General features: G+C 41.5%; 1 protein-coding gene across 7 annotated transcripts in view; it reads right to left on the reverse strand.

Annotated features, from left to right (window-relative positions):
- The window catches only part of auts2a (activator of transcription and developmental regulator AUTS2 a), a 478,003-nt gene that overhangs the window by 227,407 nt on the left and 223,150 nt on the right, over positions 1–27,446 (reverse strand). For all 7 annotated transcript variants that reach the window (XM_067607423.1, XM_067607422.1, XM_067607427.1 and 4 more), the window contains one exon: positions 14,831–15,043. In XM_067607423.1, the coding sequence (XP_067463524.1) occupies positions 14,831–15,043 (213 nt within the window). The remainder of the gene's footprint in view (positions 1–14,830; positions 15,044–27,446) is intronic.

Below are 27,446 nucleotides of genomic sequence, written 5' to 3' on the forward strand. Positions count from 1 at the left end.
TATCAGCTTTGGTTCTCATGTGAACTAATTCTTGCTGTACTTTACAGAAGTATGACAAAGGGTATATACAGAGGCAAGTAGATACATTTGTCAAAACATTGTTAAAACACAGATTTAGTGCACTCTTGGCTGTATGAACATTTTCAAGAAGATTTAAGGTTTCTCATCCCTCCTCTAGCTTGTGGCAGACGACGCCCAGAGTGAGGGTAAATCACAGATGGCTATTTCTCTCTCTCTCCGCCCTGGGGCGACAGGAAAACCAGGCTGAGACTGCCACCTCCTCAGCCCGCGGTGGCAAAGAGCTGGCACTGTCAAGATGACAGGGAGAGGAAAGAAGAGGATTGAGTCTGGCCTTCCCTGCGGGTTCCTCAGAGAAACCATCTCCATCTGCTCATCTGGGCCAAATGTGACAGTAAACAGATTTCACCATTTCCTTTTATATTCTACTGAATGTGAATCTACACATGCACCGGGGATACAGAATATCTTCACATCTGCATTCAATGTGTGCACGATTCATCACTAACTCATTCGATGCACTGAACATCAGAAATAGATTGTGTTTGGCAGGGTGAGACCCTGAAGTGTGTTTTCTTCTTTCTGAAGTACATCCACTCTTCTGACAGTATGTTGTAACTTTTTTTTTCTGTAGCTCTACTCCTTTATATCCAGTGGCCTTTAATGTTAAAGGATCAATACTACTTTTTTTGGCCTGGAGCCCTGCCCATGTGCCAGGTTAAGAGTTAAGAGTTTCTAAGCAAATCTGGTGAAGACGGAGGCTTCGTCTGATGAAATAGCAGTGGAGGCAACGGAAGCTTAGCTCAAGGTCAAGGGAAAATATTGCTTATCCCCTTCCCACTTGAGAGCTATCTGGATTCAAGTGGAGGTGCGACGTTGAGTTCACTGAATCTGTGGTGAACGTGTGATGAGCTGTGAAAAAAATGGGATAATCATAACTTGCTGCGGGGTGTTTGCTTTTGAGTGCATGTAATGCAACAAAATGGAAAGAATGCGTCCCAATGTTATCTGGAAGATGTCGGGCCTCTCATATCTGGCTTAACTCTCTCCGCATTGTAACAGCTTGTTCATCCCCGCCATGAAATTGGAACAGTAGACAGAGAAAACACTGGGCTCTGTCTCTCTCCTTTTGTCCTTTTTACTACCCCCGCTGTTGCTATGGTGCAATGGTCATCACTCAGGGAAATTTGGGGCAGTCAGTTAATGTCAGGAGCAGACTACACTCCTGTAATCTGTGGATGTGTCAACTCCATCATTTCACAAAAGCATGCTTATAATCTACCGAGCTGTATTCAAGTGATAAAATATTCCAGCCAAGTTCTCTTGAAAACCGATGTACCAGCTAGACACGGCTCGATAGCGTGTTTTAATTTCTGCCAGTGATACCACATTAACTTCATTTCAATATTCAGGCCTAAAATAGTTGTCTATTCAGATAGCTATCCATACATGATGAATAAACTGTCAAATTATAATGTGACACAGAAAGGCTTGACATGTTGCGTCAAAATCCCTGATTCAATCAGAGAAGTGGGTTGTCATCCAGCACAATAAAATCCATATTGTTTGTCATGAGTTAATCATTCTCCTTCATTGGGTCCAACAATGTCTGTCACTCCAGCATACTTTTCTTCTTGATGTGTACTGCTTGTATGCAAAGTGTTTTTTTTCTGATAATCAATCTATTGTTTGTGGCTGATATTGGACCACTGCTAATATTGTGAAAACCTTATGGAAAATAGAGTTGTGCCTGTTTGCTATTCACAGCTTTTGCTCCAGAGTTGATGTAGCTCAATTCAGAGTAGAGGCTGTTAGTAAATCAGTGAACCAGACAGCTCTTTCCTCCACAGATGTTTGTTTTCTCTCCACCTCTATTTATCCAGTTATAAGATGTGTGTGTGAGTGTGTGCGTGTCTGAGAGAGGGTATTAACTGAACTTGAAAACACTTAGAAATCCTGACTGAAAAGATCATGTCCTAATTTGGACACAATGTGCGGTGATAAATACAGCTGTATTCAGCCCGAGTCAGGCCTGCAGACTCGGGGCTCCGCAGATCTTCGGTTTATCTAAGAAACAAACAGGATAAAACCTTCATTTATTAAAAATCAACACAGACTGTGCCAGCCTTCTTCCTGTGGTTCAGTATATTCACTTCCTTATGATTATGCAATGGAACATGATCTGTTGCCAGATGATAGGGTAACTGAGGATGACATTACAGACAATTAGCTGGGAGATGACGTGTAGTAATTATACAATAGTCATGAGATTGCCCTTATCAGACACAGCATAGCAGACATCCTGTTAAAATTATCCTCCATTATTACACTCAATTTCATGGTTCTATGTTAGCTTACATCACCACTGGACTAAGAGTAATCAAAAATCAGAGACAATTCAACGGGAATAACGAAACTCCTATATGGACAAATTACTAAGAGAATATGGTCTACCACGTTATCAAAACCGGGGAAATGAGGCGGAAGGGAACGGAGGGAAATTGATTTTCTTTTTACCCCGTCAGGGAATGTGGATCTGATGAAAAGCGAAAAAGATACTTTCCAGCAATGACTCAAACACATGCAAATATGAGCTTTCAGTTCTTCTTCCTCCCCCATCCAGCCATTGCTCGCCATAGTCATTAAAGCCTTGCTCTCATTTCCTGCATGATGAAGGACTACTTATGCTGACTTAAGTGCTCATCATGAGCTCCTACTTCCAAGTTTGGGAGTCATAAATAGGACTTGTCATGCATTTAAGTGGTTTTGGTTGGAAGTAATTAAACAAATGGACAAAACTGTTTTTTTTTTTAGAACTGATTTGTAGAGCAGAAGCAGAATGAGGATTATATTTGTAAAAAGATGTTAGGGTTATTCTACTGAAAATAAAAATGAATGACTACTTGAACAAAAAGGGAGAATTAGACAAAGTTCATCAGTGATTATTTTGTTACTTGGTTACATTAAATCATAAGTTGTTCACAGCGCTTCAATGCTTTCTTTTCCATACATCACATCTCAACAGTGTGGAGACCCAGTACAGTACCTTCCCTGAAATACTATGAATTCAGCTTTATATTTTGGCATTTGACCCGAGGTGTGCCTTCTTTGAAGGGCTTTAGGCCATTATTCCAGTTTATAGTACACATAAGACCATGTGGATTCAATACAATGACAAAAAAGTCGAATCGGGTGATAACAGTGATGTTGATTATCTCGTCATCCTACATATCAGCCAAACAACTGTCCTTGTCCTTTGCCTTGAAGGATAGTGATGATGTGGAGATTAGGATTAGACTGATCTGTTGGCTGAAAATCAAGCAGATAATCACCTTTTTCTAAAAAATCAGATATGACCTGACTGTCCACCTCTGATATCATGAATGTTCCCTCCAACTCCTTCCCTGCCCTCAGCTACAGTATTCCACATCAATGACATCCAAAATCCTCATCTTTTACTAGTATGTTCAAAAAGTTAATGAAAAGATGAATACCAAACTGTCAGCCTTTAGGGAGTTTAAATAAAAAAGTATTATATCATTATTCAAATACCCCTTGGTCTCATACAGGTGGATAGGACAGTTAGTTAATGATAACTAATGATAGCTTTTGTTTTTCTCCACAGCTATAAAACCAAAGTTCAGCCCCCTAAAATGAGTTCATTAAAGGCACAAGCAGGAGCAGTGTGCAAAACTGGGACAGAAGACTGAATTTTAAAACATTTCAAGCAAAGGGGAGGAAAAATAATAGCTTACTAAATAGCTTTTATGTTTGCTTTATACTGTCTTACCCAAAGAGATCTCATTAAATTTCCACTAGTAATTTCTGAATATGATCCAAGAATAATACTGTTTTTGCTGGCTTTAATCACTGCTAACATTAATTCTTTTAGGATGATTAAACTGCTTGTAGTAGCTCTTACGCAGTAGTAACAGATTTCACAGAGATTCAGTGTTGAGTGAGTGGGAGTCTGTGTTGTCTGAAGCAGCGGGAACAGACGTTTACTTTTACTTTAAATGCTTATTTTACTTGACACCTTTACTTGTCAGAAGTCAAGAAAACATTACTGAGTAAATTTTGTAAAACTGGTAGAACCCCACATCAAATGAAAAACACATGTTCACTGGATTGAAATGCCTGTGGGGCCAGGCTGTGAAAGGAGACCATCCCTCTACACGAAACTTCCCCTCCAACTAGACAAAATCCCCCCTGAGAGTAAATTTAGTAGAAAGAATGACATTGGGAAAGGAGGTCAGCTCCTGGAACTCCCACTGGACCCCCTCTAGCTTTCCAATAAGCTAGATGGGTTAGGCTGAGTCCCTTCTCAGTCACCGCTCAGGCAGAGTTGGTGGGGAAGAAGGTCAACAGGTGGTTGTGGATGAAGCTGAGCTGGAACAGAGTGGTTGTGTGGGGTGCATGCTGGGTAAATAGCAGCCCCCACTATGTCCTCTTCTTAAACTGGAGATACTTTAACAGTCAGGGTTGCCTCCACATGGGAATATTTCACTCTGTGAGCCTTTGGTGCTCCCATAAATACTCCCTGACCTCCTATTTTACAGGAGCAACAAAGTGTAGCAAAGACAGGTGAGGAACAGTATCCAGTAAGCTGCAGAACTTGTCCCACGCACTCGCCATCCACACACATACATGGTAAAACTACATATAGACCAGTTTTCTATAAATGTAGGCTTAGCTGAAATCCAGCATATGCCTAATTGATATTTACAGAGTGACTGCCTCTGCAGTGTACAGGCTGCATCAAAGAGCAGCAGGAGAAGCAGGTTCAGGCAATTATACACCTTATTAAAGCCTATTAGTGTGCTGCAGTGCAGAGGAGGGCACAGTATGTGTGCATGTGTGAATGAGGTGGCGTGTGTTTGTGTGTGTGTGTGTGTGTATTTTGTGTGTGTGGCTACATCAACCAAGTGGTCTGTTATGTTGTAAAGGTACCCATGGCTGAAATGTTTGCCAAGAGTAAGATGGTTATACTAGCAGCACCATACGGTTGTAATTGTCAATACAAACCATAAAATAAAATTACTAAATGGATCAAAAATCTACACACAACTTTGCAGTTCTCAGATCCCTGTCACTAGCGGGACAGAAACATATATAGTTTGAGCTCGGTGGTGGCAGAGGAAGGGCCATGTTTTATAAATCAGGCTGGTTTATCCTCAGGTGAGCATGAAAGAGATTTGCATTGCTGGATATATTAGGAATCACAGGCTAGTCATGACACTGTACAACATTATCATTGTATTTTGCCCATGATAACAATGCTGAAGACAATTCTATGATATATTGCTAAATATTTTTTAAAAGTAAGGATTGTTTAACTAGTGTGTGACAATGACTCAACTGACAAAAGGAGGTTCGATTCAGGGGCTTCTTGACTGATGATTCACATCATCAACATTTAGCAGACAGCACTATTACAAATAGTGTAAGGCAAGACAAAGAATTTAAAGCCGGATAGATTTCTTTGCCCAAAAGATGGCCTAAGTGTGGTGTCAGTAGGAGGGTCAGGGGTTACCAACATTCAAAAAGATCTTCCTGTGGACTGCATGAATTTGCTGGACAAATGTCACAGATATTGTCACACTGGAATTGGGGATATTATGTGTAAAATGTCAGGGCAGTTTGCCCTGAGGTTAGGCACTGGAGGTGGTATATCTGGTCATTAAAATCCAAAGGATCCTTCATGAAGCATGGCTGTATTCAATAAATATCATGATATTCCACTTCTCAGATTTTGATGTTTAGATGGAAATTTCAGCTTAATTGTGGTGCAGAAGGGGAAGGTCATAGAGTGACTGTTATGGTGAAGCTTTAGCGGTTTATTTTGGTGACTGTCTTTTAGGCGTGGTTTAGGCAGGCTGAAGGAGGCAAGGGTCTCATCAGCTGCCAGGAGTTGCACCTGTAGGGAGAGCTATTTGGGTTTCAGTTGGATTGGACACACCACGAGGAAGATGCTGAAGGCAAGACATTTTGGAGACAAAAAAAAAAAAAAAAAAAAAGACTGAGAAAAGTAAGCTTGTCTCACACACCACCATGAACTGTTTGTATACACCCTTTACACATCAAAGAGCGGGCTGGCTGGCTGGCTGGACCAACAGAACGGCTCCAAAGTCATGTCAGCTGGTCCAAGTGAGCTGGACACAGGAAGCAGGAACAGCGGCCTGGCGGTGAGTCAATGACACACATATACCCCCCCAGGATAGGAAAGGTTACATTCACCCAGGGAAGTCTAGGTCACATTTCTCACATCTAATGCAACACGCAGGGAGAGGCACTAGGTTACGGGCTTGCTAGCCTCAGATATTTAGGATTTATCATGAGCCTGGGTTAGCGTAGTACAGTTTAATCTTCTGCATGCCATGAATACCAACAGGAAAGTAAGTCAAGTCAAGTCAAATTTATTTATATAGCACATTTCATTAGACAGGTGAAGTAAGCAAGTTGGTTACATTTCTGTACCTTTCCATAACTGACAGTTGGACATTCACACTACTTCAGGCAGAGGTTGGCCAGGCATGTGGAGGTGACAGAGTAAGCTGGGTTTGAACTTCTCTCTCAAGCCCTCTTAATTTTTTTACACAACTATTTCTGTCACCTTTCATCTGAACAAGCGAGTGCAACACTATGAATACCTTGTAGGAGAGACTGTGTGCCCATATTTAAAGAGAGATATTGAAAGATTCTCCCCTCCCCTCTCTGACATCTTTTCACCTTTGATTCTGGCTGCTCAGAATAGCTACAAACACTTTTAGTTCTTGTATAAATGAGTTATTTTGTAGCGTAACCCGGCACTTAGACATCAGGAAATTATAACGTGCTGGTGCCATTAAATGAAAAGTCAGTGGATCACCAAAATTAATCATCTTCTGGGAGCAATGCCTGTGTGTACCAAATTTCTCAAACACACAAGTGACTCTTTTCCCTCCTTACTCTCTTCACTATCTCCTCTCTACACACACACACACACACACACACACACACACACACACACACACACACACACACACTGAGGAGAAACTGTGCTCGTTCAGCCAGCTTTTTTTCTTCGGTGCAGCCCAAACAGGAAGAGGAGACAACACTCCAAGTTACACACAGACACAGTTTTACGTTACTTGTGGTGAGAGGGAGAGAGAAAAAGGGACAAAAAAAAACTATTTCCAAATCCAGATGGACTTGAACTATCTTAAGCGTTCATCTGTGGGCCTATGTGTTGTAAACGGTAGCAGATTGGATTAGACGGAGGTCTGATTGCTGTGCTGGAGTGGTCTGCTTGTGACAGGAGCTGGACAGCCATGATAAAAGCTTCTTCAAACACCTCCGGCCCACTGCCCAGTGCTGACTGACAGCTGAGATGGGCCTGGGCTTTAAGTGGCCGACACTTTGGTTTAAAGCGCAGCCACTTAATTTTTCACAAATTGACTGTGAGGGTTGTCAAGAGTGAGAGCCGGCGTCAGGTCGGACAGAGACTAGAGAGAGCAGATGTTGTCTGTCGGTCTTTCATTTCAATGCTCTGTCTCCTTATAGCAGCTACAGAGTCTTCACTGTGCAAGTGCAATGAAATGACTCCGTTTAACAGTCAAGCAAGCGGGGGAATCCACCCTCCCCCACCCCACCCCCCAACCTCCTCCTGCCTGTCCTCCCTTAGAGAAAAGTGACACTTCAAAAAAAAAAAAAAAAAAAAGGTTTCTCAATGCAGGGCAGACAGGGAGAGAGTGAAAAAAAAAACATTAAACCATTTTCAAAGACATGTTGGCCCAGACTTGTCAAACAGCATCAGGGGCTTGTGCTAAAGACAGGCGGTTGGCGGAGGGGACGTGGTAAACACACAAGTCGTCAGTAAGGGATGCAGACAGGGCGGGTGGATACATGTAGTTATAGTTGTGGGGGTGTGAATGTGCTGTCACAGGGCCTCAAGCAAGAGGAGGCCTGCTGCTGCTACAGAGGAAAAATGACAGTGTAATAAGCAAGAGGGACCGGGTTATGGAACCTCAGCATCATATCTTGTCAGAGGGCCCTGCATTTTCTAACAGCACTTGCATCTCACACATATCGGAGTTACACACACAACATGAAAGTTCATGTTGAAGCTGTGCAGAGATTCAGGGGTCTGTAGTGAGCTGACACATGCATCTTGCTGTACTAACACTTGCGGAGCGTCATAGTGTTGTACGCTATTCCGCACACTTTTTCCTGCGTTAACATGAATATACCATACAGTGCTGTAAAAACACATGTGCACACTAATTATACACACCATGTCGAGCCCACAGATGCACTTAAATGTTTGGCGATTGTTGTCATGTGTGTCAAGACCACAAAACAAGCAGTCATGATTGGATTTGATTTGATCCAGTGCTATAAACCAGCACTGTGACAGCAACAATTATCATCCCCACAACAGAGCCCCCCCCCACTAGAATGGATTTAGCATCTTATCTGACAATCAGGACATTGCTTTTCTTCAAATCTCTTATTGGCTTAGTGGATAAGCTTATTAAGGGTGACCCGCGAAGCTGAAAGAGCTGAACATTACATTACATTTTCACTGTAGATTGAAAAGCATACAAGCTTGCCCCCATCCCAACAAAATCAAGGCTTCAGTCCAAATATTTATACACATACACACACACACGCACACCATAACGAGCCCGGGGGATCTGTCATTAGTGCTTTTAGCTTGATCTCATTACATGTGGATGCCAGCAGGTTGAAGTGAAGAGTTCAGTCAAGGTAAGAGACTGATGCTGAATGATAATGCAGCCTCTGGCAGGCCTAGGGCAGGGCTTCTCCATCAGGGCAGGTGGTGTGAGGATCTACCCGGTGAGATGATTCAGGGAGCCAAAGGCCAGAGACCAGAGACCTCCGGTTGACTGGCTGACCTGGTTAGAGCTTCTCCAGAAAGTGTCTTCAAACCTCAGGGCTAGACACCGCTCGCTCAGCAGTCTCCGTAGCAATTACTCCTCACCGCCGGGACAGACACCAAAGACCACGGCTCTTTTTTTTTCACACGTTCTAGGCATGACTGACAAATGGGAACAGCTGTGAAGTGATGGCAGTCTTTTACTTTATTTTTTTAATAAAAGAACTCAGATGGACAGCCTATAAAAAAAAAATACTGTCACACCAAGTCCTGTGCTGCAGATATTGAACTGCATTACCCCGCCGCCATACTGTATGTCTATGGCTTAGTGTCTTTTTAATGCAAGACTGTTGAAACTACAAACAAAATGACATGTGAGCTTCTAGAGAATGTGTGTAATAGGTAATACCACTTAATTCCAGAGAATTACTTAGCAAAGGCTCATAAAAGACGTTCTCAGTTCCAAGAACAACTAGCAGCAGTGCCAGGGCGCTCTGCTCAATGACAACCTGCCTGTTATCCTCATTACATTAGGTCTGCAACTAATGATTACTGTCATTATTGATTAATCTGTTGCTTATTTTCTTGATTAATCCATTAGTTGTTTGGTCCATAAAATGTCAGAAAATGGTGAAAAACATTGATCACTGTTTCTCTAAGAACCAAGGTGACATCCTCACATGTCTTGTTTTATCCACAACCCAACAATATTCACTTTACTGTCATCAAGGACTAAAAATATTCACATTTAAGACTTTTTTTTCTCAAAATGGACTCAAAATGATTACTTGATTATCAAAATAGTTGGCGATTAATTCAATAGTTGGCAGCTAATTGATGAATCGACTAATCATTGCAGCTCTGCATTATATTACACTGCCTTATAATGAGCCAATATAACACCACAACCAGCTGACAGCGCCTGATGCCAGGATCACACGTAATCTATGATTCATTTAATGTGCTGGATAGATTTATACAATGATATCATGGTGCAAGGGACCAAGTGTTACTAAGATGAAGTGAATTCACATTGTTGATGCTGTATTGCCGGACATACAAAAACATATGTTACTAGTTATTAACGGCAAAAAGCCAGTTGCTTGAGGCCAAACATCCACACTGTCCAAGTCCAGTATAATAAACTCTTACAGTCATGATTGGCTTCTTGTAAACATCTACTTCTGTTCACAGAAGAAGATGCGATTTTGTGCTAAAAACTGAGAATCGAGTCAAACCTTTTAATTGTATTTATCAACTTATGGAGTCATTACTATTCCTCCAGACTGCAGGCTACCAAAGCATTGCACCCAAATGGTAGACTGACACAGAAAGACAGACAGCCAGACAGTCAGACGGACCGGCAGACAGACAGGCAGGTGGTTGGACTAAGATGTAGGGGATCAGAAGGGGGAGGTCCAACCTGAGCTCTCCTTACTTGCCCCCCCACTCCTTGGCTTCCCACTCCTCCAGTGCCAGAGAGCAGATGGGCCTCACAGCACGCCCCTCTGTTCAACAGAGCCACTGTACAAAGCACCACACACCACAGGCCCCCACTCCAACATCAGTGAGCAGAGCAGAGCCTTACCAGAACAGAACAACACTCCCCACCCACTACCAAACACACACACACACACACACACACACACACAAGTGCTGGAAACATCTTTCCTACAAGTCTAAATCCAGTTCGAGCTGTAACAAATATATCACCTTGTTCTGACCTGTAGTTGCAGCACCGCCAGTGAGCCAGACAGTGTACTGGTGCAACAAAATGGTGAGATGCAAAATTTCCTTACGTTTACAAAATGCAGTCCGAGATATCACTTAGGATGCATGCACAAACAAACAAACAAAAGGACAAAAAAATGCTTTTCTTTCGGGGTTTGTTAATGTTTTGTGAAGCGAGTAAACATCTTTAAATTCCAGCTGGGCTCCTGAAAACAGCTTAAAACCACAGTCTGACACAACGGATATGTGAGACAAGTACTAATGCACTCTGCTGTAATCCTACATGACCTAATTGGAACACTCCATTGTATCCATCTACTGTCTTTTTCAGAGAAATCATACTCTCTAACAATCCTTGTTTGTAACCTGCTGCTGCTCTCACACGCATGCAAGTTAGTCAGAGCATCTCATTTGATTTCACACATACATAAATAGGCACACACTCTCATTCGCACACACTTTCAATATTGAATGCCGTGCCCTGCTACTCTAGATACTGACCTCTTACAACCACTCACACACACAAAAACCTCATACACAAAGAGACAACACTTACATTGAAACATATTTGTTTGTGGTTGCATGCTTGGAAAGGATTTCAGCCTTGTTGAGTTGACCACAGAAAGGTGAGAACCCTTAAGGTCTCTGATTCATTTTTTTTTTTAGAGTTGCAATAGATGTAGCCATAAGTCATATTCTCAATATCTGGATTGAATAAAGCACATGTGACAATTAAACAAAACATAAAAAACAAAACAGTGAAAAAAAGCTCCCTCCAATACGACAAAAGAAGAGAGGAGTTAGAGAGTCATATAATTTGTGGCTAGCTACTGTACTCTCATCCATCTCTGCTGAAGCTTCCTCTATCTGGGCTCTTTTTTCTCTGTGAGGCGATTGTATGTCAGAGGCGCTTATAAACATTTCTCTATTTTTTCCACCCTTGAGCTTACAATATCTCATAGTTCAGTACATTGGGTCAGAGCCAGAGATCGAAAACATTTGCTGCAATCTGTGAGCTCGGCTGGAAGGGGAACAAAAAAAAAAAAAAAAGAGGGTGAAAAAAAAAAACACGCCTCTTTTATTTATTCAACACGAAATTCTCTCCCTCTCTTCCTCCCTCACTCCGCTTCAAGTCAGAGCTAACAAAAAGTGCTGATAACAGGCTCTCTCTCTGCAGACTGTAGCGTTTCTAAATGGAGAATTAAACCTTAAGACAGACCTCTGACATTTAAAACGTAACCTTGTGGGAGGACAATGCCTTAACGTTTATTTATAGTGAAGCCAAAGAAAAGATAATAGTTGTGCGAGATAACTCTGCGGCTTGTTTTTCTTCAGAAAGGACAAAAAGGGGTGGCGTAAGGACCAGATGATGATCTTTTCAATTATGCATATGTCATAAAGTGTGACAGATTAGGGTGTTATTGAGCGCCAAGGTTGATAGGTCTATCTGCATCTTGCAAGGAACAAAAAACTATTTTTCATTGCTGAAAAGGGTGACTGTGTCACAGTCTTGCTATGCAACAGTCTGGACATTAGCTGTCCTTAAAGCCAAACACATTATCATTACCATCTGTAGTATAATCCTTTTAATAACTTTTCATTATAACCGAGATTACCAAGAAGGAAACCATTGTAATTTAGAGGGTTCTCACTGATATCTAAGCCAAAACACCTTGCATTTAACCCATCAGTGTTGTTGCCGTCATGTCACAGCCACCTGCCATGTGTGTGGAGGGTTATGGCAACACATGCTAAGTAAATGCTTGTTTGTGTGTCAGCACATATGTGGGTAAGTAGGTGGGGGAGGTGAGAAAGGGAAGTGAGAAAGAGAGTGGGTGAGAATGTGGTGGATGTGTCCGTGTGTGTGCGTGCGTATGCGTATTCTCACCCACTCTATGCATCTGCAATTGTGTGAGTGTGAGAGCGTGTGTGTGCTCAGGAGATCGGGGTTGGGCTCCCGCTGCCAATAGCCTAAACACCATTCATGACCAATACACGACCACAGCCAACCACAGCCACCTGCCAAAGTATCTAACACACACACACACACACACAAATACAAGGAGCAGATGAACAATATTTATCAACACACATTCACGCATATATGACTATATGCAGTGGTTTCTGTACTGTATGCACAGCTATGACAGCAGTGTAAGACAACCTTGAAACTAGCGGGTAGCACCATCTGTCTATTAGCCGGTACAGACATGACAAACAGGCAGACGTGGTGGCCCTCACAACAGAGGTCTGCTGCACTGCATTCACACAACTACTGTACATTATCTGTCACGTGACCTGTTCAAAATATGAACCTTTCAAAGCCGTTGGGACACATTACTGATGACTAGAGGCTGAGGGGATCATCTATTTAAAATCAGAGGACAGCTGCAGCAACAACACAGCCACAACTACCTTATATAAAACTAACATTTGTAGGATTATACGGGTGTGAATTTGTCTTATAGTGTTATTGTAGATAGTGAAGGTATCATATACTTGAACTGCAACAAAGTCATTTAATGTTTTTTGTGTGTGTTACAACCTGCACAACCTACAAATCAACAGAACCAACTGGGCAAAGGTGGAACCAAAGTAAATAAATATACCACCACGCATGGTGCTACAAAACCACTGTGGAGTCAATAGTATATTTAAGCAAATGGTGCAGCTGGTAACCTGTGTCTTTGTATTCCCTGGTGTCTGCTTGTCCTGCAGCAACCCAAACAAACACATCCTTGAATATGCAGCTCAAGAAGACTGACCCTCCCCCAGAGAAATGGTAAAGCCTCACCTCTTAGTCTCTGCTTGTGAGTGTGTGTATAAACAGTGGGTACAGATACACAGTGTAACAGATAGTCCTCGTTGGTGGAGATACACAGCTGCATCAGTGTACCATAAATATTCATTAGTGACCTTGTCACCTTGCTACACACAAAAATATGTTCAGGCATACACTGATATACACTCACATACCCTTGAAGCTATATTTCACACTGGTGGAGCATGACTTCATTCAACTACAAGCCCCGATGCAAGTTAAACACGAAAGCGCTCGTCGCAGGTGTGCTGTACATGCATGTGATGTCACTTTCAAATCTTACTTGTGATCCGGATGATAGTCTGTCTATATATTCTGTTCGACATTTTTCTTTTCCACAAATGAGTTTTGCTTGTTTGTTATCATAATAAAAACAGTTTCTTCATGGAGTGTGACTGTGTATCAAATATTGTGAGAATACCTAAAGAATGTTAGACTGACTGACTCCCTACAGCCAACAGCAGAACCAATGGCTGTCATTAAACCAACACCAGAGCTGTGAACACTGATACGCTGTAAACTGGCTGCTACATTAAGATATTGCTACAGTGTCACTGTTCTCTTTCAATGCGTTTGACATGCTCTACACAGCCTTGTTGCTTCTCATTGTAAATGTTGTATAATATAGACTATATAATGCAATATACATATTCAAGTGCCTGCATGACAGCCACAGTTATTAAAACTACAATTACAGAAGCCTTTCAGTTTGTTTACAGCTGTAACAATTGAACAGGTTCTGTTTTCCTGTATTAATTCAGTTTTTAACAATCTCTAGGCTGTAAACAACAGCAGCAGCATACGGCCAATGAAAAACCTTGAAACCTTCTAATTCCTGGATGCACATTTGACTGAGACACTTACAACTAGCTGCTACATTTTTCCGACAAATATCTCCATCCATCCAAACTCTAGCGCCTGTCGACTGAACGACGAACTGTTCAAACCACCCCGGGAGAGGCCTGTGTTAAAATACAGTTGTTTTACATTTGCCTTGACTACAGATTTGATATAACACATACACACTCGGTGCATCAAAACAAAGCGAACGCTAAAGCGAGAGGAAGAAAGCAGAGCTGCCGCAGTATTTATAAGACTTGAAGTTATTCCATCAACAACTGATTTCCAAATGATTTTTCTCAGCATCATGGAAAATGATGAGGTAATACAAGGTGCTGTGCTGAAACCTTGTAAAAGAACCTTGTAAGCAAGAGATGATCTCTCATATATTTAAACTGAGGACACTTCAATTTCTTACAATAAGTGACATTGTGGGATGTCAAAAAGACTTTATCCGTATTGACAGCTCATAATGCTAGTATATGCTAAATGTATTGTACTTATGATCACTATAATAATAGAGTGTGATATGTTAAACTCACCATGGTGTGTTTCTTGCTCAGGTGTTTCTTCTTCCTCTTTCCTTGTGTGTGTGCCACGCGGGGGTTGTTCTCCTGGTCTGAAGGCTGGTGATGGTGGTGATTGTTCTTGCAGGGCTCCAGGCTCAGGCCGTTGGGGACCCTGGCAGGCTTTTTCTTGTGCAAGGGACCTGCCTGGTTGTCTCTGGACTCCTGGGGCTTCAGCGTCATGTTCTTCTGTAGAGAAAAGGCAGCAGAGAGAGCTTACATTACAACTAAAACAAACATTTTATCACTAGCGTTGGTAATGTGTTTTGCAGCGTGTATCAGCTGTGCAGCTGCCCTTAGAGGATTCTGTAATCATATGGTTCATCAACAGTCAAATCAATGTTTCATTAAATTCCTGTACCTGCTCATTACCAGAGCTTAAAAAAGGCTGAATATCCACTCATGAAAGCCTGTTTTGACAGATAGCAAATCTCCACTCTACAGTAAGCAGTGCAGTGAATTTGCTGCAAATTGAGAAGCAATCGTGCAGAAAGGCTTTAAATACAATATTTTCATCCACAAAGAACGGCAAAACAAAAAGGGATTCTTTTTAAGATTTATTTTTTGCCTTTGCTTTTATTTGAAAGTATACAATAGAGAGGCCAACAGGAATAATGAGAAGAAGACAGAATGTGTCCCTGGCTGTGTTGCTGTTAGGTGGTATGTGTCACAGAGCACTTGGCCAAATGTTTGCCTAACACAATGTAAATCTTTTCATTATTTTCGTAATCACAACTCATATTTTCATTTTTCATACACCATTATATTTACAGTGGCAATGAAGAAAAAACTCTTTGCTTCTTAAACTGGATACTTGAGTATGTCAGCTGATCACTGTTAGCTGTTTTTTGTAGTTGTGAAGATGGAGCCTCTTTCTCATGTCTCTGCTGCCACAGTAGTTGTCACTACTACACTACACATTTCTGCCTTTGTTGATTCCAATTCAATTGTAATTATACATGTAAAATTGTCATAATGTTGTTTCACATCCAAAGTAATACAACAATGGTTAACAGTTCGATGTATATACTGGCTTTGCTTCATAAATAACACATTACAAGACTCTAAACAACATTCAAGCTTAGTCTGAAGTAGAGAAGACAAAGATAATAAGAAATGTTGACTGAGTTTGTGTTTACCACACAGCAAAAAACATCAACATTGAACAATTAAGTTCAGTTAGCCTGACAACAAATAAAAACTATCTACAAGACATTTCTCTTCATAGAGAAAACAAAACCATACGATAAGCCACTACCAGAATATTACAATGTATCTCCAAACAGACAAGGTTATACAGTTTGACAGTGCTGATCAATACAACAACTCATCTGCTGCTGAGAGAGTATGTGATTTATCACAGCCATCCACAGTAAAAGTTATTGAACACATCAGCTTTGTTATTTGAAGGGCTGACCTGTTTTGCTCCATTGTGGACCGATGGTAATACCCCCGGGGAGGAATTTAAGCTGGTGAAGCAGCCATCAGTGTAGAGGCCGACTGTTGAAGGGAAAGGTCCAAAGCTGCCACAGCTGCACTAATGACATGTCAATACTCTGCAACATTTTAACAGCGAGGCTGGAGAGATGAGCTCGTGTCTGTGTAGAGGGATTCACACCACTGAGGTATGGGAGCGTGGACACTACAAAGGTCAAGAAATGTAATACATATATGATGTGTTACTGTAGCTGAAAGGGCTAACACTCTGGCTGAGCATGTACTGTTATAGTTTTAACCAGGAGGTTTATTTCTGCACTCTAACTCTGACACAGTTTGGTGTTTTTCCAGTTTTCTTTTCCTCATCTTGCTTCATTTAATGCTTTCTAAATCCCTGACCTACTTGAAAAGTTGCCAGTTTTCCACTAAATGACTGATTATTTTGCTAATTCCTTTGTTATCACAAGTTTGGACTAAATTAAGGTTCAACTGGATTATGGACTCTCTCACATTTGTCTCATGCACACTGGGACATCTTTTTCTACTTTGTTTCACTCTGGTTTTAAGAAAAAACACTGCCTCAGTCTCTTTGCCAGTAACATCTTTAAGGGTATTGAACAGCACTTGAGCTGGACTCAGCACCAGTCCACAAAACCCTGCATCAGTCCAGGATTTATCCCACAGCCCACAGAAACTACTGTGTGCCTCATATTTGGTGTACAGTGTTTATATGGAATGAAATCAAGACAGATTTTCCACAAAATACTGTTGAGAAAAAAAAAAAAAAAATCCACCACATCTCAAGCAGGAGCAGTTTACTTGTTGATGGACCACCTCGGAGCAACCATAGCGTGCCTGTAGAGAATTACTTAACCGGTGTTACAGATATGCCCTGCTGTCAGAAGGATGAGTTTGATGGGTGTGCTACTGGCACTGACTCACTAAACCATTTCTAAAGGCCTCGATTCCCTCGCAGAAAAACAAGTGCATGCATCAACTAATCTTGTTTGCCTTTTCCGCCCACACCCATCCAAGGCAAATAATGCAACATGACATGCATTGTCAGTGCACAGAATAAGCGACAAAGTTATGATGGGGCTGAGAGAGCTTCCATTGTGCCAGCTTTCTGCATGCTTCTAAGCCTCAAAACCAACTGATTGCCAGGAATAAATTATGCACAATATGTTTTGCCTGCTCGCTGAACAATAGCGAGACAAATTCCTTATTTCAGTGCCTTATGATGATACTGAAAGGAAAGTAATTGCTCAATATGGTTCCCTCTCCACTAGCTTTCCTTACTGTGATTGTCTGGCAGTGTACAAAGTAATTAAACTGACATTTAGTGGCAATGAATGGTTTGCAGGTATCCTTACAACAGGTTACAGTCCCGAAGGCAACTATTCTAATTACCTTTGTTACATTTTCGGTTTTTACAAAGACTGTATAATGTACCGCATCTAATGAGAGATAAAAACTTGTTACCTTCAAACATCCTGTTGTTAATCTTACATCAGACATTTACTACTTAAAGTTCCCCTCCAGACAAAAATGTAGTTTACTTATTAATACTTCAGTTGGATGTTTGAGCTTCTCTGTGCAGCATGATGCATGTGCAGAAGTTGTTTTCACGTTCATCTGCTGAAGGAGGAAAGTTTCTCTCTCTCACCTCACCTTGACTCAGAGTTTTAGACGTGCACCTGAGAGCATGATCTCACAACTAGTTTGGAGCCAATCCTGGTCAACGGTACAACACGAGTGTGATGTGGAAACTCAAAAGCCTCCCATGCACATACACTGAAGGAAGAAAGTGTGAACTGTTTTCAGTTGTAAAGTATCTAAAGAAGCTGCCTGCAGTAGATTACTTTAGTGTGCTTCGTGCAATTTCTTCTGCTGAATATTCCACAACCGCTCATTAACAATTCATATACAGTAGAATTGCGAGAAAGAGGCTCCTCCAGAACATCCACCATGTTTAGTCTGGTAATAGGTGGAACAGTAGAGTCTGTGCTGCTACTTTCACAGTCAGGGAGAGTTTGAATGAAACAATGGAAAGCTATGCTTGCCAAAAAAATAAATGCAGTTTAAAATAATAAACTGAAATGAGTCAGCGCATAAAGATGATGAATTGAAGGGACAGAGTGCGGTCAACGGATGATTCCAGGAGCGGGGTTCAATAACCATTGCAGCATGTGTGAGGTAATGGGATATGTCTAATTCAATTCTCCAAATTCTCATTTATATGGTTGTTTTTAACTCTTTGAAACATCTTCTATATATAGTATTCATGTTCAACAAATTGTAAAAACACCTGAGAACTTTCAGTCTAAGCTGTGTCTATATGAAACTCCATATAACTTCACATAGTTTTGATAACACTAGCACACTAGCTGCATCCTTTAGGCAACCATCATCTCTAATTTATTCATATCTTTACTCTTTCTCACACATTTTTGGGGGGGTTACTTCATTCATTCCTTTCCCATGGCTGTTTCCACTGTTTCTCTTCAATCTCCTTTGTCTTGTGTTTGAACAGGGCTTTGGAGAACCTCCACTGTCTCCCCCCCTGTGTGCCTGAGCACTCTGAACTCAATGTCTACTGCAGTAGATTTAAAAAGCTGGACCTTCTCTGGTCTCTAACAGCCTGTTGGCATTTGAGCGACCAAACAGACAGGCCTGTGAGAGGCTGATCAAAGAGTCTGATCAACTTGACTGAGACAGTTTAATTAGTTTACACAAACTGGGCTCCCAGCAGAGAGGAAAAGAGAGAGGCATGGATGGTGGCAGAAAAGAGGAACAGACAGAGATGTTGAGAGACGGAGAGAGCACTTGAACGCACCGGAGGCTTATGAATGTGGCCTCCCACGATAGTGCTGCATTCAGCGTCGGGCTCAAAGTGCATCTGCGCACACACACACACACACACACACACACACACACACACACACACACACACAAGTCCCAGATCTGCCTGGCTGACAATATTAGCAAACTCTACACAACAACAGACAAAGTAAACAATAATTGGAGATCTAATGAATGTTAATAAAGACTGATAAGTATAATCTCTCCTTGTGGGGTACTCCAGGACAACAGCCCATATTAACTTGAGCTACCTAGTTAAGTTGAGCAGTGAATTGTCTCTCATTCTTTAGGGAGTCCTTGACCTGATTATCACATTTTCAGTGGGTGTGAAATAGCATTAAGCGAGCTCTGAGTGTTGGGTGTAACAAATTGCTGGGTAATTCACTGCTGCTGTTTGTGGTGATGTAACCAATTACAGGTGTGATTAGAGCAGCTGAACTGCTTCATATGGGATTTAATGGTTCAAACTCAGGTTAGAATGTCATGTAAATATGGTAATGACTGGCCCAGCGCCTCATAAAGAATCTTCAAAGCTAGTTGCGGGGACACTATTAGGACTGTACATGATATAGATCACAATAACTGGAGAGGAAAGAGAGAAGTAAGCAACTGTGCTAGATTTCTCTCAATGTAACTCAATAAGGGAACGAGCTTAAAAACACATTTTACAGAGTTTTGATTGTAAATTAATGTCTAAAATAATTAAAATAATAATCCTTTGTGTCAAAGCAGGGCAGTTCTGATAAACACACGACTTTTCTTTGAATGACAGACAATACTACAGTGAGAGTGACCCTATCTGTCCACAGAGCCATGTACCAGTAGCTGAAGCTTCTGAGCATTGGCCAGCGCTGGCACCAGCTAATACAACTGGCCAACCTGGACCAGCAACACTGCCAAATGGGTCTACAGCACATTTGGCAGTATGGAGACAATGCTGAATACACATGCTCCGATGCAGAACATATGAGGAATTCAACCAGTGAGACAAGCATATGGACATCCGTGTACACTTCAGCACTAGTCTTTTCTCAGAGCCTTCAGTTTACGCTCCTTGAAAAACCGCCTCTTCCTCAAACAACCGAGAAAAAGAGACGGAGGAACACAAAGCAGCTCGAGGAGATCTACTTTCCTTCAAGAATGAGACGAGAGTTGTAAGAAAATAGATTTGCAGGGAAAGAGCAAGGTTCCTACAGAAAATGATTCAGCGGTCCATCCGGCAAGTTGACCTGCAGCTCAGAGAAATCCGATAAGAATGTGGAGCTGCTAGAGAACGCTGCAGCTCCTGGATACACACACAAAAACCTCAAGTTCAAGTGTAGGAAAGAGAATTTCCCCCCAAAAAAGAACTATTTTAATATTAATTTTGTTTTGAGGATACAGTAGAACTAACTACGATGTTAACTATTGACCACATTCAGGCTGATTTAATAGTGGTGAATAAAAACAGAACAATACATGAAGAATCACACATAATCACACACTCCAGCTGCATTCACCATCAAGTTTTGTAAACAGGTGAGAAAATCCTTGAGGCAGAAATTCTATGCTTGTAATTTTTGAATGAATGAATTCCAGCCTGATTACAGCTATTGTAAATGTGGCGATGTGAGTTTTGGGAGGTTAAGTGTAACTATTGAATGGTACATGTCTCAAGGCTACTGTCAATTATATCTGGAACGCAATGCGTCAGTGTAACTTGGTGGAAATCTTATTTTGAGATTGATACTGAACCGAGAACAGAAACGTCTTCGTCTGTGCTGCACAAATAGGTTATGTAAGCAGTTACTGCTGCTGTGAGCTGTGAGGACATCATCATAACTCTCCCACAGTCCTCATGCAGTTCAAATACCTGCATTTCCACAAATGTTTGACAGACTCAGTAAGAAAAGAGAAAATGACTTAGAGGTTATGGACTAAAGGGACACTTACTTATCTGCAATTAATATGACAGACAAGATCAAGTGCTGGAACATCAATACTGCTGTGTCATCTCTGTGGAGCTGCAGCTGGAGGTGCAAACTGGCGTCTGAGGCTGAACTTCAAAAACTGGAACCTTTTCCAGCTCACTTCTTCCTAAAACCACAGTCTGAAGCTCTGCCTCCCTTCTGAGAGTCTCGGAATAGATGCAGGCGCTCGCATAAAAACACACAAACACACACACACAGACACACACAGCTGCTGAGTATTTTCAGGTGCAGCTGAATGAGCTACTGTCAGCATTATATGTAGAGGCCTGTGGGTGGAGGGAGGTTGTCTGAGGCTAGTAAAGCTTTTCAGGTAGGCAGCAAATAATTCCCCTGACAGACAGAGCCATCTACAAGATGTTTGTTCACCTGCGTTCGTTTCCTTCTGTCTCGTGATAGCTCTTCACAACAATAGCGGAGCCTGACAGGATAGTGGCCACTTAAAAAATGCACATACACACACTGTTCACGTACACAAAGACACCTAGCCAATTTCCTGACACTAATCTCATCATAGTACTTTTTCCATTTGAGTCAGGAGGGTGTGTGAAAGAAACACAAGGGGATATCCTGTGTATGACGATCTGATTTCCTAGTTGTGTCTGGCTGTTCAACGAATACAGATTCTTTTCTTTCTGGGAGCGCAGACGGGACCGGGGGGGGGAGGTGAGCCGGGGTAATTGGAGATCTCAGCGACCAGGTTCCATTTGTATCTTTCAGTCTTATCAGAGGTCCTGAGAGAAGCACAACAACTGATTTGACCAAATAAAACAAAGCGCTGTGAGCCACACATATCGTATCAAAGACAGCCATCAGACGGCCACAATAACAGTGAGAAAATGAGACGTGTCCAAAGTGACAATATACTGTAACACCCAGCCTGACGGAGAGCGTGGGAGTTATTCTTTAAAAAGTATCTTACAAGACTGTCCAAAAGGAGCACTAAAGTCAGTAGCTCTGTATCCATGTGCATTTGCATTTGTGACGCTATATGTGTTTGTGTGTGTACATGTCTCCTGTGTGCATTTTTTTTTTTTTTAAAGGAGGGAAATCAGACCTTCTGCAGAGACGCCAGCAGAGCACAGGACTTAATGAAAAACAAACATATTCAGCATGAGCCACAAGAACCCACAACATTTACCCTGATTAAATAAACATGAGAAGCAGATACAGCCTGTCAGCCTGGGTTTTTTCATGTTAATCACTGAGTAAGCAGAGCAGGCAAAGTGGCCCTTTAATGGGCGCAGAAAGATGTAAACCAGCAGTGTTTGTGTTGTTGTATTACTGAATCAGAGCGCAGAATTTAATGTGAAAACCTATAGAGGAATATTTCACACGCCGACGTCAGCTGACAGCTCGTCTGGTGTGTTTAGAGGAATATGAATAAAAAGATTTCGCTGTAAAGCGAAACAAAAGCGAGATAACATGCACGCTAACCATGTGGTGACAACCTGAATAAGCAAAGCGTACTGCGAAACAAGATGAAGTACAGACTGTCCTGATCAAATGAGAACAAACAAGAGGGAAAATAATGTTGTTCTGAAAACAATCCCAGCCCGAGTGGCATTGTGGGATGGATTTTACCCTTTGAAGCTGCCCTTGTTGGCTTAAATAATTACATCTAATTGCTGACAGATGTAAAGGCAAATGAACCGTTTGCTTAAACAGGCAAAGGGACTGCTTACAGTGACTGCACTAGGTCACAGCCTCTATTGGATTCTGCCAGTCCTGATTACTTAACAAAATTCACTTTCTGCAAAATGGGCTAATTTATTTAGCTGTCTACGACCGACAACTCACTCATTCTTGAAAAAAAAATTAAATAATCACCTCATGGTTGGGCATAATGACAGTTATTCATAACGCGCAAGAGACACTGCAAGAAAAACGTCTTACAGTACGAGTAAGTTTGTTCGAGTGATCTTAAAAAACATGCTGCCACCTTAAATGAACCTGTATCCTGTAACAAAGCAAATGTTCTGCGTCTGTGTATCCAAGTGATATGTTGCATTCACTGTTATTATTTGCGAGTTGATAGATTCTTCTTGTCATTGAGGTGATAGATGAGAGCACCGTTATACTAAAACACATATCAATTTAACAGAAATAACTTCAAAGGAAAATGAAGGTCTGCCAGCCGCCCATAAACCACACAGATTAGCTGACAACATTATAAAAGCCAATCTCTGGGCAACAAATGCCATGTCTGATGCATCACCGACGAAAACATGCTGTATGTAAGAACATAATAAATCCCACATGAGACCTTTTCTTCCTACAAAGTGCTGCATCCAACTACAGCCAAACATGTTGAAGTAAACATGTTGTGCCGAGCTCGCAACCAGATTTAGGAGACAGCCAGCAGTACTGACACACACACATGCATGCATACCCGACACATGGAAATACTGCTCACTATGCTGCTTGTTTTTAACTAACTAGAAATTGACAAGCTTGCCACATGGTGACGGGAAATCTGTTCAGTGTTAAAAGTGACGTGGAGACAGAGTACATCCAGCTGGTTGACTTTGTAGATGCATCTTTCTCTCTGTGTTTCAACCCTCCACCCTTTACTCTTAAAAAGAAGCTTTTCACAAAACAGGCTCCACAGTTGAATGCTGTAAAAAAAAAACAACAACATGTGCTTTTTGACATGAATAACAAGTTGTTGGACATTAAAAACTGAAATTATCAGCAGTTTAAGTAAAAAACTGAAATTGTGCAAACAAATCAAGCAAACAAATCAACTCAAAGGTGAGTGAGTCCTGATGACTTTGAATCTTAATCTGTGATTCATTATAAGAAAAGAAAGTTCTGTTAACTTGTGTTCTTTAGTTAGGGAATGAAGGACAGCCCATTTCACTGCACTGAAAAATCTCAGAAGTTATATTGAATAAACGTTTATCATGTTTAAATTGTTCACTTCACTTTCAAAAAGCAGCTGAAGACCCATTTGTTTAGACACACCTTTGTGTAATTTTTCTATTTGTGTTTTTTATTGTGTTTTATGTCTGTATGTATAATTATGCATAATTTCCTCTGTGAAGCACTTTGTGAGCTCTCTGTTCTTGAAAGGTGCTATATAAAGTGACTTACTTACTTGATTTAAATATATCTTAGCTATCATTGGTTGTTGAGCATCAGGGAGGTGGGTCTTATCTTAGCCTGTCAGAGGAAGACACCAGAAAGGAGAGAAGGAAGGAAGGAAACCTAACCTGTCCATTGGACTGACCCATTTTAGTATCTCACCCCCTGGAGCTGCCTGATCAATAGAAAATTGTTAGAAAATGTGTGTGTGTGTGTGTTTGTGTGTGTGCACACTACTAGGGTAGCAAAAAAGTGGAGGCGCAAAGTTTTCTCCAGCGTCCCTCTTGATTCAGATGTGATGTGAAAGCCTTAATGAAGCATAGTGAGGTGAGGAGCTCTGATGAGGGTTTGACTAGAGGTGGTCATCGGCGCCTGGGCACACCCAATAGACTGCTCACTGCATCTGTGCAGGTTGGATTCAGAAGAAACTAGTAGCGGCAGCGTGATTGTGATGTAAGCAAAGGACACAGTGATGAGGCTTAGTGCAGCACTGAAAGGCTTGTGTGAGTAATTGAAATATTCTGTGTTAGATTGAAAGTTGAAGTGCGGTGCAGTGCAGGGTACCAAATATGTCACTGAAACAAAGTAAAACTACACTGAATATGAAACTAATCCTGCACAGAGGGGGAAAGAATAACTTCATACCTATAGTTTTATACAGTATATTGATAGAAAGCATCAATTACCAAAGCATGAAGAGTGGGAAAATAATGTAAATCTGTTTTTTGCCCTCTCAGAAGTTTACCAAGCCCATTTGTTGTTCATTGTTGTTTACAGAACACATTGTTTTCTGTGTTTTCTGTGTTCCGTGGAGCCAGAACAACCACAGGAGGAAAAACAGACCTCTCTTGGGATTTGGGAAGAAGAGAACAGAAATGCTTGATTTCACTCAAGCTGTGGCTTTGTAGCAACAGCTCTCACTCCCTCTTATTTCTCTTTTTTCCCCTTCACCTCTATGATTCACAGCAGAAAATTGACTCAGGGAGGGAGTGAATAGTGGGTGATGCCGAAGCCTTCCTGTCTTGAATTTGCTTCTCTCCTGCTCGCTGCCAAAACCAGACTGCTGTCAGGCTCGGAAGCAGTGTTTTTCAGAGGGAGAAACTTACAGCAGTTGGTTTAATTTGCTCCTTTTTTCCCGCCCCATACCACACCAGTGTTCAGTTAATGGCACCTGAACAAAAGAGGCCCCCTCCGTGGGCTCTCCAGCCAAGGAATGGTTGTTAGATTAGCCCAGCAGGCTTACACAATGGGCTCCAGCCTTGACTACTGTAACAGTCACGTCTTCATGCCAAGACCACCGAGCAGGAGGGGATTAACTTTCTCCATATTATCACACCTTCTGGTTACATTGAAACATTTACTTCACTCCATACAAGGCTGCAGCATGCGGGCACCTTGAGGGAGTCAGCATGCAGAAATAAGACTATGCTTTAACCTCCATGGCTTTGCATTCCCTGCCATCATTCCTCAGCTCTCCAGACCAATGACGTGATGTTTCTTTTGGGACGCCGTGGCTTCAGACAGAATGGTGCAGGTTGCTTAGCAACTGGGTACAGAAAGAGGATCATTAAATTGTACTGATGCTCACTCAGTCCTTCGTTATGTATCTGAGAACTTGTTGCTCCAACCTGCGGTGAATAAGAATGTTCCCTTGGATGAACTCAGATGTCTCTTAAGTGCAGCGCAGCATCAAGAAGGTGGTGTTTCACCTCAGGTCACTCAAATAAACTCACGCAGCAGTGAACCAAAATATAAACAAATGAGTGAATGATGAGGAACCGAGAAAGCTGCTAAATTCTACCAGCAACCCGTTTCCAAGCCAAACCAAACTGATTTTACATTATTAACTATTCAATTGATTTTTTTATATTCATTATTCAAAACTGTTCAGATCACAACTTTCCATTTGCTTATTTTTGTTTCACTTGCCTCTGTCTGGTCATGTAGCACTCAGACATTTGACTCACTGACATAAATAACTAATCTATCCTTATTATTTCTGAACACATTAAACATAACTAATCACCGTAAAAGCAGTTTTCCATAAGTGAATGAAATCCTTGCTGAGGAAGCAAGCATGAAAATGATGAATCAATGACAAATTAATCTCCTGATGGCTTTGAGGGTGATGTTACAAACATGATGTCAGTAGATAAAATGCTAATAGTGCACTCTACACTTCACATCATATTTACTGCCTTAAGGTTATTTGAGGTGAAACTTTACCACGCTGTATCTCACTTTCTCCCTGGATGAAAATGGAGCTACAATATACTGTTTAGTTCTTTCCATAAAGGCAAACGCGTTGCACAAAACACTGCTTACCTCATCTCAGTTAACATTAGGTGAAATCAATGGAGCACAGTGTGTTTGTGCGTGCAGAGCTCTGTTTCCTGCCTCCATAAAGACTGTGAGCAGAGGCTGCTGCTCACCAGAGAGCCGACACCTGCACTATTTATAGCCCACGGACATTAAAGCTAACTGTGTAACAAGAGACCACAGACTTGCCCCTCCACTAATAATTAGAAACCCAGTGAAAGCTCGCCATCTTCACAATGGAGGAGAAAGACAGTGCCAGAAAAGACACACTGGAGATATGCCAGATTACACTTCCAGACCTCCTCAGCTAGTTTCACATTCCACATCTCTTATACTGCTGTTCCAGGATTAGTGGAGTGAAATCCAGGCACTTTTTTTTGGATTTAGAGATGTTGCTAAGCTGTAGCTGAAATCGTTTAATGACTACTGTTTCAATGCAACAACTCATTTAAGTTCTCAACCGTCTAATGCGGCCGGTTGTTGTAATTATTGTAAGCCATATGCAATACTTGGCGAGGCATTTATAACAACAAGATCTACTATTTACTACAGCTCACAATGCAATAAAAAGAGAAAGACATTAAGGCCATATAGATGCAGTGGAGACGGCACACTGCTGATTACAGCTAATGTATTTATAACACTGAAGAAAGACTAGGGCTGAAACCTGTCTGTTTATTTGCTGTTGTGCATCATTAAAGAAGTGATGTACACTTATCTGTGAGTGCTGACGACTCTGTTTGTTAGTAAAGCTATATTTGGGCATTGGCTGATTTTCAATACCAGCTTTAAGAATGAACAGTCAGTAGAGATTATGTTGCTGCCTGTGAGACTTAAGAGATACTTCTGGGCCCTGTTTCAGAAAGCAGGATTAGTGAAAACTCTGAGTTTGTTAACCCTTAGATGAGAGGAACTCTGGG

The sequence above is a fragment of the Thunnus thynnus genome, chromosome 13 (genome assembly GCF_963924715.1).
Source record: "Thunnus thynnus chromosome 13, fThuThy2.1, whole genome shotgun sequence".
Classification (NCBI taxonomy): Eukaryota; Metazoa; Chordata; class Actinopteri; order Scombriformes; family Scombridae; genus Thunnus; species Thunnus thynnus.